The sequence below is a fragment of the Myxocyprinus asiaticus genome, chromosome 42 (assembly GCF_019703515.2).
Source record: "Myxocyprinus asiaticus isolate MX2 ecotype Aquarium Trade chromosome 42, UBuf_Myxa_2, whole genome shotgun sequence".
Taxonomy (NCBI): Eukaryota; Metazoa; Chordata; class Actinopteri; order Cypriniformes; family Catostomidae; genus Myxocyprinus; species Myxocyprinus asiaticus.
Window position 1 is genome coordinate 6,997,805 of NC_059385.1, and position 19,162 is coordinate 7,016,966.

Here is a 19,162-nt window from a genome sequence, read left to right on the forward strand (position 1 = left end):
GTTAAAGGTCATGACTTTAAAAACTCGGAACTGGTCTCAAAAAAAAGCATTTAGTTACTGTATGATCGTTCACTCTAAATTGAATGCTCTGTCATCATACTCTCCCTCATGTTGTTAGGAAACCAATATCTTATGGCGTTTTGCATCAATGACATACATTGTCATGCTCAATTGAAATAATGTGCAGTGGTGAATGAGGCAGTGTTATTATCGTTAACTAAAACGAAAACTACGTGAAAACATTTTAGTTAACTGAAATAAAAATAAAAACTGAAACTAAACAAATACTTTTTCATAACTCCAAAACTAATTTAAAAAATAAGAATAAAGTTTAATTTGAGTTTTTTACATCACCATAGGATGAACATGGACAAAGTGGGACACTTTTGGAAATGTTACTTTTCACTTATAATCATGATCCAAATGCCACATAACTTGACATTATACCTTTAAACAAAGCTTAGGATGTCTCCTACCTTAGTAAAAAACAAATATTAAGAAATACTCAATACTGGGAAGATCGGAAGAACCTTTTGACCAAATCCTAGATTTTTTTTTGATTTTTTTTTTAGGCAGTGTTGGTAAAGTGGAACAGAGGAAAAATTATTCTATAGAAAATTTCTACAAATTAACTGAAGTAAATTTATATATTTTCTTACTTTCACATCTTCATTTATCAGTAACATTTACAAACATTAAGTAAACTTTTACTTTTTTTATTACCTTAAAAAGATTTGCATCATTCATTTTCTTTACAATTGCTTTTCCCACTGGTGGTCATGAAATAAGCTCTGCCAGATATCCTGATGTAAAAAGTTAATTGATTACTTCTCCTAGATTAGTTTAGTAATGATTTTTAACCATTTAGGGAATTATATGGACAGGCACGTGCACACATGAACATCAAAGGGGGCTTGAGCACCTGCCCTTTTTCTTCCTCGAGAGAAAGTGCCCTTTTTTTTGGGTGCTTTTTTTTTATTTATTTTTTTTATGAATATATATATATATATATATATATATATATATATATATATATATATATATATATATATATATATATATATATTCCTGTTTGCGCACAGCTTCCCTGTCAAATAAATATATTTATTGAATAAAAAAATCAAAATATCAGGTCGGGAGATGAGACTTTGTCAAGTTCCAATGCGCGCTCGCTCTCTCTCTCTCTCTCTCTCTCTCTCTCTCTCTCTCTCTCTCTCTCTCTCTCCCTCTCCCTCTCCCTCAAATCTTCTAAAAGGTTTGTCAAGATTACGAGCAAAGGACATATTTACAATCAGCAGTAAAATCTGACAACACTGGTATCATAAATTGTGTTTCTTTACCTCAGATAAAAAAGAAAAAGCAATTTTTTCAGCTTGTATAGCTAATGCGCATGCGCGTTTTCGAGTTGATTGACAGACATGTCTGTATCTAAAAGGTGATTGGCTCTTTTACCTATAAGGCGGGACTTCGTTTCTACATCCATTGACCATTGGCTGCCGTTGGGCATTCCAACTTCTCCCATTAATTTTAATAGAAGTGGCCCATCTCTGCTAAACAATCTCTGGCAGTTTCTTCACCACATCTGTGCTGTGTTTGAATTAATCTGACTGTAAATAACAGAACAAGTATTAAAATAAATAAATGAAAATAGACTGCATAGATCTCAACTTTAAAAGAAAATTGGCCCTGGGACCCTTGTTAGTCATAACCCACCCTTGCCTTCAAAGATAATTTTGAGGCCAAAACCGAGCAAAAGAGCAGCATTGATTGTTCCTGTGTCTGTCAAATTCAACAGTGGCACAATATCGCCCTCAACTGACAAACATTACGAATCATAGCCTCAGTGATCCACTTCAAATACAACAGTATGAGAACGAGCAAAATGATTGACAGGTGATAAATTGTCAATGTCCGAGGGTCCGCGGACACATATTTGTTTGCTGTTTACAAAGTCTACAGCTGTCACAGAGACTGGTGCGATATCTCAGGACACTTATTTCATTAATATTTTTAAGGGAGTAGGAACATGCTTTTCCATGAAAAAAATCACTTACAGCACCTTTAACGTTCTTTTTAACTACACTGCGTCTAAAACACGGATGCAGCGGTAAAAGATGTCCGCCTAGCCTAGCGCATTTTTACATAGGAAAATAATTGAAAAACCAGTGCGGACAGACACAAAAACATGTTTGGTGTCAATGGCCCTAAATGAGAACCTTTAAGATGAAGTATAATTACCCTTGGCTTTGAAGTACAAAAATAAATAAATAAATACTGTATATAGAGAGAGAGAGAGAGAGAGAGAGAGAATTCTAGAGACTCTTGTGCGTGAAAATCCCAGGAGATCAGCAGTTACAGAAATACTCAAACCGGCCCATGTGGCACCAACAAACATGCCATGATCCAAATCACTGAGATCACATTTTCTGATGGTTGATGTGAACATTAACTGAAGCTCCTGACCCATATCTGCATGATTTTATACAGTGCACTGCTGCCACACGATTGGCTGACTAAATAATCGCATGGATGATTGTTGGTGCCAGAAGGGCTGGTTTGAGTATTTCTGTAACTGCTGATCTCCTGGGATTTTCACACACAACAGTCTGTAGATTTTACTCCAAATGGTGCCAGAAAAAAAAAAACATCCAGTGAGCGGAAGTTCTTCGGAGAGAAACGTTTTGTTGATGAGAGAGGTCAACAGAGAATGGCCAGACTGGTTCGAACTGATGAAGTCTACGGTAACTCAGATAACCACTCTGTACAACTGTGGTGAGAAGAATAGCAGAATGCTATTCTGAGATGCGGGTTGGCGCTGTTTTGGCGGCACGAGGGGACCTAAACAATATTAGGCAGGTTAATGTTGTGGTTTTAATGTTGTGGCTGATCGGTATATATATATATATATATATATATATATATATATATATATATATATATATATATATGTAGAGAGAGAGAGAGAGAGAGAGAGAGAGAGAGAGAGAGAGAGAGAGAGAGAGATATTTTGCTGCCATAAGCACAATGAAACTAAATAAATATTTGAGGGAAAGGTGTCGGATTTTTTTTTTTTTTTTTTTTTTTTTTTTTGATTCACCACATTTCGCACGTCACAGCGTTTCTTTTGCTGCTCTGAAGTAGACACACACACACACACACACACACACACACACACACTCAGGGGGCTCAGAGCGCTTTGAGCGCACTGACCTCCGATCTGTAATGTTTGCAAGCTTGATGCTGGCCCGGGGCCCGGGTCTGTTAGCGAATCACTGGACTACAATAAAGACATTGAAGAGAGCAAAGCCTCCCTTCTCTAAACCCGCCTTCCCGGGAGCTCCCATTTTTCCTCAATTCCTTCCAAAATCCCACCGCAGCCCGCAGCTCTCCCTCCGCCGGTCCCAACTCCACATCCGCACTCATTCCCGTCATGAATCCCCTGAGGACATGTTCGTTTGTGATCAGTCTTCGACTTTTAATAGCGATCGAACTGCAAGTGGATACAAACTATTACACAGGTTCAGCAGAAAGTGATGTAGTCGACTACATGGACCCATGCAAAGCTGGTAATAATAATAATAATAATAATAATATAACACAATGTGTATTTAAAATTATATAAATCAAGCTTTTGTTTTGTTTTATGTTGTTTAATGTTGTGTTTTGTTTAGATGTTTTTTTTTTTTTAAAGTTGCTTGTGTTATGTTTGCCTTTATTTGGTTTTGTTTTATGTTTTGTTTAAAGTTTTTGGCCTTTTTTTGTGATTTAATTTTTTTGTGCTGTTTTTATGTGTTGCATTGTTTTGTTTTATTTTGTTTATGCTGTGTATCAAATGACAGCATGAAATCTGGGACAAGTGAATAGAATCCTGGTGATCTCTCTCTGTTCCAACTCTCCAGAAAACAGCATCCTTTAGGCACAGAATGTAAATCTAACATGTTGCCTAATACACAACCTGAAATGCCCTTTACAAAGACTCAAATTATTTAACCAAGTTTTGATGGCCTGTAAAATTAAACTAACGTCCAGCATACACAAAGCTCCTATTTAGTGTGGGCAAATCTTTATACAGACAGCTGGCAACTGAATAGACAGTCGATTAATTTTTGGCTGGGTCTTATAATTGAATTTACATAAATGCTATTTTCATTATTGCTTGAGTGGAATTTGGAAATGTAGTATTATTTTGCAAATTCATTCAGAAAGTTATCCACTTGCTTAAAGTGATGTATGACTTTCCTTCTTTCTTTCGTAAAACACTAAAAGAAAAGTTTAGCAGAATCTCCAAGTTGCTTTATCATGCAATAAAAGTGGATGGGGACCAGGGGCTGTCAAGCTCCAGAAAGCACACAAAATCATCATAAAAGTAGTCCATATGGCACATGCACTATTTTTCAGGTTTTCTGCAGCCATACTTGCAGCCAAATCTGACTTGACAGCTGTGTTTGGCATTCATTTGGATTGTGTGAATAAGAGTAAATTGAACATTCTGCTCTAAATAATAATTGTACTAAATGTAAGAAACTAAGTCTTTAAAAAGACTTAGTGTAACGAGTGAGAATAAACAGACCCAAGAGCAGAGGAAACGTTCAGGATTTATAAACAACAAATATGAGCAGTCACTGGGCTGTGGAATGTTGACGATCCCGGCACCGGCTGCACCACCGGGAAGCGATTTCTGATAGCGTGTGTGCCGTGGCCACACAAGGGGAAATCCGTGAAGAGTGTGTTCGTAGAATGAGTGTGTGCATTGTGGAAGTCAGGCACAGACCCATAGAGTCCTCCATTGAAGCTTAGTGAGGTGCAGAACAACGGCCAGCTGAGATGGGCGATCTTACTCCCGACATGCGGGCAGAGACGAGGTGTCCTCCATTTAAGACCAGCTGACACGCAGCAAAATGATGGGCTAAAGAAGGGAGTGAAATAGGGAAGAACAGGTGTTGCTCGGCACGCTAATCAGTGGTATGATCAGCATTCCCCCTAGAACAATCAGTGTTCCCATGGAAACGCCGATCATACTTGCCGGCCACGCCTGCAAGACATGAGGAAGAGAAAATGGCAAAACATACAGAACAAACTGACAAACTCACCGGAGCCTCCTGGCGTCCTCGGCAGAAATACCTTGCCGGAGGTGAAACTGATCTATGAGGGCGCGGCCCAGGATTTCCCGAGCCGGGACCCAACATCTCTCCTCAGGTCCATAACCCTCCCAGTCAACCAGGTATTGGAACCCTCTGCCCCTCCGCCTGACGTCGATCAGTCTCCTGACCGTGTACACCTGAGAGCCATCAACAAGACGCAGAGGAAGTGGGATGGGAAACGGCCCGATAAACTTGGGACCCAGCTTACGTGAGGGGAGTTGGAGCGGGATGTCCTTAGAGGACAGCCAAACCATCTGCCTGCACATGTTAACTGGGGCCTTAGCCTGGTGCCAGTCCGCCGACCTCTTAACGCGAGCAGCAGTCCATATGAGGGCTTCTCCAGCAGCTTTCCAGGTGCGTCGGCTCCTCTGCATAAAGGCGTGGACGGACGGAACTTGTACGTCAGGTTCTTGTGTGGGAAACAGAGGGGGCTGATATTCAAGGCTGCACTGGAAGGGTGATAACCTTCTAGATGACGACTGCAAGGAGTTGTGAGCGTACTCTACCCAGACTAAATGATCACTCCAAAAAGATGGATTATGGGAGGCCACGCAGCGCAGGGCCTTTTCCAGCTCCTGATTCACCTGCTCAGCTTGCCCATTTGTCTGGGGATGAAACCCAGAGGACAAACTCACTGTAGCCCCCAGCTGTCGACAGAATTCTGCCTAAAACGTGACACAAATTGGGGGCCTCTGTCAGAAACCACATTGACCAGGAGGCCATGGATGCGGAAGACGTGGTTAATGACTGCTACTGCTGTCTCCCTCGCTGAAGGTAATTTGGGGAGGGGAATAAAACGATCCGCCTTCGAGAACCAGTCAACTACAGTCAAAACAACTGTGTTGCCATGGGAGGGGGGAGACCAGTTACGAAATCCATGGCTACGTGTGACCAGGGTCTTGAAGGGACAGGCAGCGGTTGGAGGAGCCCGGCTTGGGGTTTACAGGACATCTTATTAGTCGCACAAATGGGGTAAGCGGCTACGAATTGACGTATGTCCTGTGCTAATGATGGCCACCAGAATCGCTGTCTAATGAGTGTCTGAGTGCGAGTCGCCCCTGGATGACAAGCGACGTTGGATAAGTGACCCCATTTTAGAACGCGCATCCGGGCAGATCGCAAAACAAATAACCATCCCGCTAGGCATGTGGCGGGGGCCATGGTGTTTCGTAGCGCCACACGGACTTTAGCCTCCACCTCCCGCCATTGGGTGGTCAAACAGATAGTACTGCCCCAAAATGACATAACAGAGCGCAACAGTTGACTTCTGGAAGAAAAAATCCCATTCATTTTTTCCATTGTCAAATTGATTTTGAACGATAACTTATAAACCTTTTACGACAGACCTACCCTTTCGTTTTTAATTTTTTATAAATTTGCAAAGATTTCAAAAACTTCTTTCACGTTGTCATTATGGGGTATTGTTTGTAGAATTTTGAGGAAAATAATGAATTTAATCCATTTTGGAATAAGGTTGTAACATAACAAAATGTGGAAAAAGTGAAGCGCTGTGAATACTTTCCGGATGCACTGTATATAATGAGCATTAGAAATAAATTCTGGTGAGTCACTTCTGTGACTTACTCAGAAGTCATTTTTTCTGTCAGTGTATTTGCTGTATTATCTCGACCAGGCTCAAGCTTTGACACCTTTTTTCTGTTTATTTTTTTTTCACAATGGGCTTGAGCAAAACAACTGGGAAGATGCTAATGGTGACACATGGTCATTTATCTGTCAAAAAGGCTTGACCTCAAATTTATATTTAACATTTAATGGGGAACTGCTTCACCTGAAAAACTGGTTTGCTGTAATTTGCTTCTTTCTTCTTGTGACATTTAGAGAACAGACTGACTGGAGGGTGTGAACATTATGTCTTTATGTGCATGTTCATTTGACAGCTTTGGGTAAGAAACAAGAGAGGCAGAAACATGCTCATACATGCATTGATTTGTTTTTAGATTGTTTAGAAAATGTTTCAGGCTTAATAAGGTCTCCTGGCATGCTGCGAACAGAGGTAAAATAAAAAATGTAAATAAAACAAAGAATTCTGCCAGTAGATCATAAATTCTTGACCTGATAAAAGTAACTCAAGTACAGCTAACATTTCTTTACAGAATATAAAGGATGAAAATAATCTCTAAGAAATTAAATACCTCATGATGTCAAATGCTCCGTCTGAGCTTTCCCTAGTGTGTACAGTAGGTGCCCTAAATGAGCAGCGCATATAGTCAAATTTCTGGTGAATTTCTTATGAGTCAGTTCTTTTGAATCAGTCAGTTCTTTTGAATCTACACCACAAAACATACAGCACTACCTCCAGAACAAATTACTCTAATCAATCAGTTCTTTAGAATCTACATGGCGAAACATACAGAACTACCTTGAATATCTCATATCAGTCAATTCATATTAATCTACACCTCGATACATACAGCTTCCGAACGAATGACTCTTATCAGTTGGTTATTTTGAATCTACGCCGCAAAAGACACAGGGTTGCCTCCTGAACTAATGACGCATACGAGTCGGTTGTTTAAAATCTTCGTTGTTAAACAAACAGGGCCATCTCCCGAACAAATTAATCTTTGGAGTTGTTTCTTTTGAATCTATGCCGCTAAACATAAAGTACAACCTCCTGAATGAATGACTCTTACAAGTCTGTTCGTTTAAATCTACGCTGCAAAACACACAGTGCTACCTATTTGAACAAATTACTCTTTGAGTCGGTTCTTTTTAATCTACACCACAACACATACAGTACCGCACTTCCTGCTGAACTAATTACTCTTATCAGTTGGTTCTTTTGAATTTACACTGCAAAAGGTTGCCTCCTGAACTAATAACCCTTACAAATCGGTTCATTTAAATCTCTGCCGTAAAACCCAGGGCCATCTCCTGAACTAATGAATTTTATGAGTCAGTTCTTTCGAAAATACACCGTAAAACATACCGCGCTTATTCCAACCATGTGCTTCCATACCAAGCGAATGACTCAGAAATCATTTGTTTTTAATCTACGCCGCAAAACATAAAGCACTACACCCTAAATTACTCTTATAAGTAAATTCTTTTGAATCTATGCCGCAAAACATACAGCGTTACCTCCTGAATTAATGACTCTAACGAGTCGGTTTTGTGGCTTTTAGTCCATGTGTCCTAAAAGTTAACAAAATTAACCTAGCAGGTACAGTATACACAAAATATAAAAAACTTCTCTTCCAGGAAAATTAACCAAAAATACTGAGCCTATATTCCTACCAACGTACTGTTTCAATAGCAGATACAAGGAAGGACAAGAAAGTTGCGCTTCGACCTTTTCATGGAGTCTTTAACTCAAGTTAATACATTTAGCAAAACATATGGATCATTAAATTGATTGCACAATAGGCTTTTATACACAAGGTAACAAGAGTTGTCCTTTCAAATATGCAACTTTTAGAAAAAAAGTGTATGAGAAAGTTCTAAAATAGTTTTTGCTGACAGACGACTCATTGATCTTTGCATCTTTTGTGTTTCGTCCATTTTTTAAAGTCAGCACCTTTTCACACTTCTTTAAAGACTTTCATGTTTACGGCAAGGGTTTGTGTGCCTAATTAACAATTATGCAACTTTTCTTGTTGTAAAAAACCCTCCTTCTCACTTGAGCTCACTTATGGATAACTTTCATAAATAAAAATGCAAATAAATTGGTTTGAGGGGGTGGAAGCTTTAAAATCTAACAATCTTTACAACAATTAAAGAAGCCACAGAGGTTATTTAATCCCAAACAGGAGTTTTCCAGACACCAAAAAGTTATTAATAAAACAAACTTATTCTATTACCTCAGGTACCCCTGACCAAAAAAAAAACAAAAAAAAAAACTAACAACTAAACTTTTGGTTCAAAGGGACCATCCATGCAATTAGTGAGCTGTAAGTCTGTTTAAATGAAAAGCATCTGTTTAAAGCCATCTAACAAATTCTTAGAAAAGGCTGCACATTAAATAATCCCTAATTTAAATCCCTCCATTTTAAATCCACAACACCTGTGCTTTATAACTATGGCTTCTGTACTGCTAATGAGTCAAGCCTTAAGGCAAACTCTCAGGAGTCGGGTTGTTGGTGCTGCTGTTCATAGTGGCTGTGACGAGAAACTGAAGGCAGCTGCCTTGCTGCCCAGTTTCTCGATATAACAGGTAACATTTTTATATGAAGGTGCCTCCTAAGAAAACTTGTTTTAGACTGGTTTCCAAAGCACTATAAGGTGCTTCTTTTCTACTGTCTTTCTTTTTCCTTCTCTATGTGTAGTTCATACAGTATGTGTGTGCAGTGACTGCAGTGTACAGACAAGAATATGCAAAAAAAAAAAAAAAAAAAAAAAATAAATATATATATATATATATATATATATAACTAAAACAAAAAACATTTGTACTAGTGAATTAGACCTCTAGAATGTTTCGATTTAAAACTGACCTTTGTAAGGTGTGAATGTTTTTGGTGGTTCTGTTAAATCTGATTGAGAATCTTAAAGGGATAGTTCATCCAAAAATAAAAATTCTCTCATTTACTCACCCTCATGCCATCCCAGATGTGTATGACTTTCTTTCTTCAGCAGAACTCAAACAAAGATTTTCCTAAGAATATCTCAGCTCTGTTGGTCCTCGCAATGCAAGTGATCGGTGACCAGAATTCAGAAGGTCCAAAAATGACATAAAGGTGGCATAAAAGTAACCCATATTACTACAGTTGTTAAATCCATATCTTCTGAAGTGATATGATAGGTGTCAGTGATAAACAGAAAAATATTTAAGTCCTTTTTTTTTAACTATCAGTCTCGACCTTTGACCACCCCCACCCAGTGAAAGTATAGTGAAAGAATGTGAAAGTATAGATTTACAGTATAAAAGGACTTAAATATTGGTCTGTTTATCACTCACATCTATCATATCACTTCAGAAGATATGGATTTAACTACTGGAGTCTTATGGATTACTTCTATGCTGCCTTTTGGGCCTTCAAATTTCTGGTCACCATTCACTTGCATTGTTGGGACCAACATAGCTGAAATATTCTTTTAAAAATCTTCGTTTGTGTTCTGCAGAAGAAAGAAAGTCATAAACATCTGGGATGGCATGAGGGTGAGTACATGATGAGAGAATTTTCATTTTTGGGTGAACTATTCCTTTAATATCTTTGTTGCAGCTGCTTTTCTGGGGGACATAGCTTTAGATGAGGAGGACTTGCGTTTGCTAAAGGTGAAATATATGGATGCTACGCAGAACACCTCTTCTAACTTTTCTTTACCTGAATCAGGTGAGTATGGTTTTAAAGCACAGGCTGCTACCATGCAGAAATATCTAATGCATAATCAGTAATCATACATTATTCTGTGCAGTCGGGCACTTAGCCAAGTTTAATTTGCAATTCATCATTTTGCCAAGTTGAAATAGCCAAGTTAAGTTCGTTTTGGTTGTAAACTTTTGCAAAAGTGGGTAAATAAATGTGTCTAAAGCATTGTCTTTGTCCTAGAAAACAAATCCTCAGCCAATAGCAATGCAGAGGGTGACCCAGTTTTGGCCAGTCGAAGCTTCATACGCAGACGGAGAGCAGCCACAGCCAGGCCTGAGAGAGTTTGGCCAGATGGCATAATCCCCTATATTATTAGTGGCAACTTTAGCGGTAAATTCCTACAGTATTTTTATTGAAATAAATTTTATATAATTTAATTAAATAAAAAAATTATTTATTTGTTTTATATATATATATATTAATGGTTTTAAGTTATTTTCCCTCTTAGTCTTAAGGCTAGGTTATAATTTGTTTTTCCGTTTGCAGTTACGCTATGAGCGCTCTATAGCCTTTCAAAGGATACTCTTGACCACAAGCATGTATGGACGTGTCTGTCGCATATGCACTAGGAATGCTTTGTGATACTCTTATAGGACCGTCATCATCAGTCGCATTTGCAGATGACGCAAACAGACACAAACTGTCTACTTGTTTAAAAAAAATGGGCTGAATGGGGACAGTACGCACGTACTGTGCTAATGATGAAATTTCATGCGAGACAAAAACCGAAGTATACTTTGGTCTTAATAGGCTTTAGTTTTAAACTTTTTGTTTGTCCATATATGTACATACTACATATACTGTATATATACATTTTTTCTTCCTTGTTATTTTAGAACATTCAATATAAAAAACCCTTGTTTCATTAAGAACAACCCCTCGACCTCTACCCTTCACACTGTTTGTATTTTGCTTTCAGTAAGCTTATGTTCTGTATATTGTTTGGACATTATATTTGTCAATAGATGTTCTTTCTACCTAATTAAATTCCACCTCCAAGCTTAAAGGAATAGTTCACCCAAAAATGAAAATTCTCTCATTATTCACTTACCCTGATGCCATCCCAGATGTGTATGACTGTCTTTCTTCAGCAGAACACAAATAAAGATTTTTAGAAGACGACAGAGCTCTGTCAGGTCCTTATAATGCAAGTACATGGGTGCCAGCACTTTGATGGTCCAAAAGTCACATTTAGGCAGCTTAAAAGTAATCCATGAGACTCCAGTCAATCTATGAATGTCTTCTGAAGCAAATCGACACATTTGTGTAAAAAATAAATCAATAATTAAAACGTTATTTACTTTTAAAAAGTGCTTCCTGCCAGCAGTTGATACATCATGTGACGTAAGTTCGTCGGTGAGTTCACGTGAGCATTTGGAAGCGGCGCTTATTTACAACAGAAGAACGAATGTCACGTGAGAGTTTGGCCATTTCAAACAGCATCAGATCCCTGGACGGAAGCACCAATTTAAAGTTAAAAACATTTTAATTATCGACTTGTTTCTTACATAAACCTATGGATTACCTTCAGAAGACATTCACTGATTGACTGGAGTCGTGTGGATTAATTTTATGCTGCCTAGATTTTAATTTTTGGACTGTCTAAGTACCGGCACCCATTTACTTGTATTATAAGGACCTGACAGACCTCCATCTTTTTCTAAAAATCTTTATTTGTGTTCTGCTGAAGAAAGACAGTCATACACATCTAGGATGGCATCAGGGTAAGTGAATAATGAGAGAATTTTCATTTTTGGGTGAACTATTCTTTTAATACTAATCCTAAAAAAAATTTTTCTGTTTAAGTTTCCAGATCCTCTTCAATTCTGGGATAGTGAGCTGATGCTTTCTAATTCTATGTTTTACCTTGAAAACCCCAGATGCTTAATGAGTTAATTTAAACCCCTGTAGGCAGCCAGCGAGCCATTTTCAAGCAAGCCATGCGACACTGGGAGAAGCACACCTGCGTGACCTTCATGGAAAGAACCACAGAGGAAAGCTACATCGTCTTTACCATCCGGCCATGTGGGTATGTCCATGTGCGGTCCCTATGGAAAGATAAATGTTGTGCACAGTTGAAATACTGTACAGATATTGATTATTCCAGTTTCCTACTCAGTCTCATAAAGCACACAAATCGCAGCTTCCTGCTAGCATTCAAAAGTGTCCTTTTAACATGATTTTCTTTATTTGGCTTTCTATGCACACTAACTGAACAAAGACAGCTAGTTTTGTTTTAAAGTTAAGCTGGCTCAAGGTAGCTGTCGCAGTGTGATGGAAGTTTTTGTCTTAGTGTTTCTTGTTGATGCTCCTCTTTTTCAGCATTCAATGTCTACATTCAGATCAAAATCTATATTTGTGCTTAGGTCATGTCTCAGGGGCTTTCAAAAATATTCTTTTTTTTATAAGTTTTTAAGTTTTATTTATGCAGTTTGCTAAGGCAAGTATCACTATTACTATTACTACTACTTACCATACTTCAGGGTTAGGGATTTAAACAAACCCTGAAGCCTAAATATTAATCTTTGGCGGGAACCGATTCTGCACCGTTTGTGATACAGATATAAACTTAAAATCTTGTGGCATATTAAGAGTAAGTACATACTTATAATGTAAGTGTTAAGAGTTATGTTATTGCTAAGAGATAATTCTTGTATACTTTTATATATAACTAACAAGCGTAAGTGATCAGAGTTATGATTTTCACTTGCTGGACGATAAAGTGAACAAATCCTATAGACTTGCATTGAAAGAGGCTTGGGGGTGGGCACTTTTGACTTGAGCCTGTAAGACTCCACCTAGCAACCATCCAGAACACCATAGCAACCACATAGCAATGGCCTGGCAACCATCTACAACACCATAGTATCATGTTCTACAGAAAATGTATACTGGTATTTATATACACACACTCACCAACCACTTTATTAGGTACACCTGTAAACCTACTTATTCATGCAATTATCTAATCAGCTAGTCGTGTGGAATCATGAACCTTAAGGCGGATAGGCTACAACAGTAGAAGACCATGTCGGGTTCCACTTCTGTCAGCCAAGAACAGAAAAAGCTGAGTTGCAGGTTCTTGCCTTTTTCTGTTAATTCAGCCATCACAATGTGAAGAACACAACAGACACTGCTGTCTTGCAATCTTCTAATACGAACTATGAACAATATCCCATGAATTATTCCATTGGAATACACTTGGAATATCACGTTTCTCTCCTCAAATCCCCATTCACTCACATCTCTCTCCTGTCTTCTAATCATGCACATCACACATGAAACCAGTCTTCACTTGCGCGTTTCAGATGAAGTGCATTTAGCCAAGCACTGAACATGAGACAAATATCATTAAATTGAGCTTTGGCGGCTGCCAAAAAATATTAGATGAAGGAAAAACCCTGAGTGTTAAAGTGTTAGAAAGCATTTGAATTATCCATCAATGTTTAGAAAATTCTCTAAAAGATGGAGAATTTTCAGTTACCACAGCCTCTGATGTAATATGCAAATAGTGTTTCCATTTTGCGCAGGTAGTTTTGATCGGATCGCTATCCAATCACAGTGGATACGCATTTGACTAAGGTGTAAATGCAATCCAGCTAAAGAATATCCAGATATGAAACGCTTGTAAATGCAAGGTGTAAATGGGGCCTGTGTTTCCTATAATTAAAAGAACTTTGATTTCTGTAAACAGGTTGCCTTGCATTCTAATAAAGAATATGCTTGAATTATACTTCAACATTTGTATCATGTTGGAGTATTCGATTTTTCGATTTTCAACACATTTAAAAGTTGAAAAATCTAATCGTGAATCGTCTGTAAGTTTGAAAAAAATCGAGATTTTATTTTTTCACCATATTGTCCAGCCTTAGTTTGATATGTTATGCATTCTGAGATGCTATTCTGCTTACTACAGTTGTACTACAGTTGTAGAGAGGGGTTATCTGAGTTACCGTAGCCTTTCTGTCAGCTCGAACTAGCCTCGCCATTCTCTATTGACCTCTCTCATCAACAAGGCGTTTCTGTCTGCAGAACTGCTGCTCACTGGATGTTTTTTGTTTTTGGCATTATTCTGAGTAAACTTTAAAGACTGTTGTGCATGAAAATACCAGGAGATCTGAAGTTACAGGAATACTTAAACCAGACCATCTGGCACCAAAAAAGTCAAAATCACTGAGATCACATATTTTTCACCATTCTGATGGTTGATATGAACATTAACTGAAGCTCCTGGCCTGTATCCATTATGGTATGGAATGCCCACTTTTCACAATCCAGTCTATTCCTGATGTCCTGATGATAGATAAAATCAAATCCCATCCTACATTTTTCCTCATTGAATATTCTTTTACACACAGGAACACGTGACATTACAGAATTACAATGGGTTGCGGAATGTTGTTTGATGTAATTTTAAGAGTACACTAGCATATAAATAACTTTAAAGCAATTTATAAAAAATTTACAAAAAAAAAAAAAAAATCTAATTTTGATTTCATGGGGTCTTTAAAGATAAAGTGTGTCATTTAGGCACCACTAGCGGCACCAAACAGAACTGCAAAAAATAATTATTGTTTCCAAAGTAGGTTTTTCAAACACTCTCCAACACATAGTCCAGCCCCAACCTCATGCAATTGGTTAAGCAAAAAATTTACATGGTGGACCGCTCAGTCAGCTTAATCAGTGTAAAAGCAAGTCACTCAGACAATGTTTTGGTGAAATGTTTTAAATAAAACAAGTCAATTTGTTTTTGACTGAAATTCTATCAGACATAACATTGTTTGATGTTGTTTGTCTAAACAGAGAACAGAGTAAAATTGAAAATAGTTCAAGCATCAGTTTCACACTTGTTTACCAAATATGTCTACCAAAGAGGTCTAAAAGTGTTTTATCACACTTTATTTGTTCCTTTGAAGGTGCTGTTCTTTTGTCGGAAGGAGGGGTGGAGGTCCCCAGGCTATCTCCATTGGCAAGAACTGTGACAAGTTTGGCATCGTGGTGCATGAACTTGGACACGTCATTGGCTTCTGGCATGAGCACACGCGACCTGACCGGGACGAACATGTGGATATATTTAGAGAAAACATCCAGCCTGGTACAGTACTTCACTGAGTTGAATATTCACCTGAGCCTCTGGTTAACAACAGAATAACCTCCTGTAAAGTGCACTTCCTGTATGTGTGTTTATAGTTGGTATTCACTGGTATTTTAACTTTCACATTCTAAATACCCTGCTGGAAAAAAAAAAAAAAAAAGCTTAAACCAGTCTAAGCTGGTTTTAGCTGTTTTAAGATGGACTTCCAGTCTGGCCGAACAGGTGCTTAGCTGGTTTAACTGGGTGGCCAGTGTGGTTGGGCTTATTAGTTTGTGTGTTGCATTTTACAGGTCAGGAGTACAATTTCATAAAAATGGAGCCAGATGATGTGGATTCCCTCGGCGAGGTTTATGACTTTGACAGCATCATGCATTACGCCAGAAACACATTTTCCAGGTTTGGACCTATAAATGTTTAATGTGATTGCTACATGATTAGAGATGAATTGTATACCATGTAACATGTGAAACAAACTGGATACAATTTCTGGTTAAATCTGATTATACAGCCACCTATTGACACTTTTGTCAATTTCCCTTTAATTATACTGAGTACATACTGACTGCTTGAATGAAAAAAGCACAAAAAAATAAATAAAATAGCGACAGATCATCAATCACTATTCACCCTGCAGCAAAATATAAGCAAAAATCCCAAAATGGAGCACTCCAATTAATTTCTGCACTTGTATTATTATTTTATAAATTATAAATGACCGGAACGTCATTGCTGGTGTTAGTCCCTTAGTTTTAAGGCAAGTGTTGAGCTGATGGGGCAGAGAAGGACTAGAGTACTTGGCGCTCTCACATTTAGCAGACTAACCTGTTGTTAGTGGATTGAAGATGGAGATACAGCCAGCTGCTTTGAAGAGGTCTGGTGTTCAGTCGCAAGGACAAGCAGGAAGGAATCCAGACAGGGAGCCAATGTACAAGTGCAGTTAGACGTCTTGTGTAGGTAGAGTACCCTTTGGTCGGTCCCACTGGGGTTCTCAAAGGCAAAGCTCTCTTGAATTGACTATTTTGGAAACTTTCAAACCATTTGGAATCCTTAAGAATTAATTAGGTATAATCTCAACATGGCAGTGTTCAATTTTTTAAGATTAATGTGGCCAATTACAGCTTTAAGTGTACGCTATTGCCATAAATTACTAGAGTATATTAATGTTATAAAATACAAACAATGCAGAAATTCATTTCTTGCCGACTCACTGTGAATTTGGTGAGAAGAGGTTCAAAGTTCTGCTGCTAAAATTTTTCTGTGCTTGCCAATTTGAACCACTGCCCCTAGTGGCCGAAGCTGGAAGTAGTGTTGAGTTGAAATGTCCATGGGGTGGAGCCAAAAGTGAGTTTTAGTTGTATATGATGTAATCCAGTCAACAGGAATGCATATTTTATGAACTGTACTCCCTGACCCAAACCTGTTGCCACCCATCCTGTAAAATACGGGATCGTCCGATATTTAAAGATAAATTAATGCATCCCCTATCGAATCAATACGGGATTCAACTTGTCCCGTATTTAAGCTGGTCAGATGGCGTCATGGTGAAATTGTTCCAGATCGCTAAGTTAACATTGATATAAGTTGGAAAATGTGCCTATGGTGGGTAAAGGACCGTCCGAAAAGTCCACAAATGGTGCTAAAACTGTGGATTTATTTCTATATAAATGTTCAATAAGATCAAACAATGTATGAATACAATCACTGAGTCATAAAGACAAGTAGGCCTACAGGTGAAGGAAGAAAAAAAAAATACATATAAACCAACCAAAATGTATACATAAATAAGATAAAGGAGACAAATAATCGAAAAGATAAAAATAAATATATTTTTAACATATAAAAGATGTATTTTTATTTTATTTTTTATAAGTCAGGGGTCAGGAAAGTTCTAATTTCAGCATATAAGAAAGGGTATACAATTTTTATTAATAACGCATATTAACTCATTTATTGCTAAAACTGTGTAGGATGTGGTTTGGGGCCGTGATAAATGTCTTATGGGGATGGTGCTTGTCAGTAACTCGGTATAATGTGGTTAATATCAGGGAACATGAACATTTGGAATCAACATGTCGACTTTCCGTGTGATCATGTTGTTTCTTTTCAAACAGTACCACTAATGTTGCACTCTCTGAAATTCAAACTTATCTAGATGGTGGTTGTATAATGATTATGGATTTGGGAAGCAAACAAGGGGGATCAATTCTAAGTCAGGGTGACCAAGATTGGTTTACTGAGAACAAAATTCTGCTGTGTCATTTTGGAGCCTTTGAGCAAAACAATTATATTATTTCACTCAAAACTACTTCACTCAATTTCACTTAAATCTCACTACATTTATGACACTTCAGTGGTGCTTTTTTGGCATTATTAGAGCTTGACAGCCCCTCTGCCCATTCACTTTTGTTGTAAATACAAGACATGTGTTGAAAAGAGCAGTGTAACCTAGGGATGTGTGAGACTAGTCGACTAGTCGACTAAACGGTTCTGATGCTGCTAGTTGACACTGGAATTACTAGTCGGTTAATATTTCCCCCATTAAACTGATAATAACTTTTACACATTTACGTTTGGCTTTATATTTTTACAGAGGCTGCACTTAAATACTATCATATATTTAAATAGAATTAATAATACAAATATTATTTTAAAAAAGAGGATATCTGGAGCAGATTCAGTTTAATTTCACCTCAGGCTGCGCGTGCTTCTTTCCTCTCTCGTGCGCGGCGTGCGCAGGAAAATGTCCTCTCGCTAGACAAGCAAACTCAGCAAAGTAGTTATGAAATCACTTCGGTGGTGCGGGAATCGGCTTTCCAAATGTTTGAAAGTCCCTATGGATGTTTGAGTCTTCTTTACATCTGTGCATGCTTGGATGTTATTTTTCCGCTGAGTGGGCTTTTTCAAGCGCAGGATAGACGCCTCAGGTGAGTCAAGTCCCGTCTTTAACCAGACCATGTCGACGGGTTAATTTTACTCATCCAAAAATGTATGCTTTTGAGTAAGTAGCCTAGAAAATAACTGTTTTAGACTAGGTATGCAATTTTTTTAATCTGCTGATTAAGAAGTCTGTTTTCAACGAGGTGCTGACTGCTTAACATGTTAAACTATCTTTGATTCTGTGTGCACATCATGTTTAGAATACATTAGGTTTATTGTAGGCTACATCACAGGCCTATTTTTTCTATCCTATAGCTACTTTGTTTTTGTTTTTTACATCTTAACTGTTATTGGTTAATGTTCTTTACCGAACAGCTGTCATATTAGATCAATGGTTAATGCACGACTGCACGTCGTGAAATACGCGTGACTTTTCAGCACATTTTTTTCTCTCTCATAGATTTGGCTTAGTCTACCTGTTAATTATTTTCAAAAATGTCCTGACTGTTTTAATATGTTAAGTGACTTTTACTTGGTCATTTCCATTTAGAACAGGCTTTTAGGGTTGTTCCATTAATCCAGCACTATTCATTCAATTGCTTTCAATAAATATGTCTGTTAAATATTCGCTAATGTTGATTCAGTGAATGTGTGTCATGTTCTATATTTAAAGTACAATGATCATAATTCAAGGCGAGCACGTCGCAGATAAATGCCCC

General features: G+C 37.9%; 1 protein-coding gene across 2 annotated transcripts in view; it reads left to right on the forward strand.

The window, feature by feature from the left end:
- Nucleotides 1-3,297: 3,297 nt before the first annotated feature.
- The window catches only part of bmp1b (bone morphogenetic protein 1b), a 35,095-nt gene continuing 19,230 nt past the window's right edge, over nucleotides 3,298-19,162 (forward strand). For both annotated transcript variants that reach the window (XM_051683106.1, XM_051683107.1), the window contains exons 1-6: nucleotides 3,298-3,566; nucleotides 10,325-10,435; nucleotides 10,652-10,801; nucleotides 12,383-12,500; nucleotides 15,388-15,566; nucleotides 15,857-15,962. In XM_051683106.1, coding sequence (XP_051539066.1) covers nucleotides 3,431-3,566; nucleotides 10,325-10,435; nucleotides 10,652-10,801; nucleotides 12,383-12,500; nucleotides 15,388-15,566; nucleotides 15,857-15,962 — 800 coding nt within the window. In that variant the 5' untranslated portion in view covers nucleotides 3,298-3,430. The remainder of the gene's footprint in view (nucleotides 3,567-10,324; nucleotides 10,436-10,651; nucleotides 10,802-12,382; nucleotides 12,501-15,387; nucleotides 15,567-15,856; nucleotides 15,963-19,162) is intronic.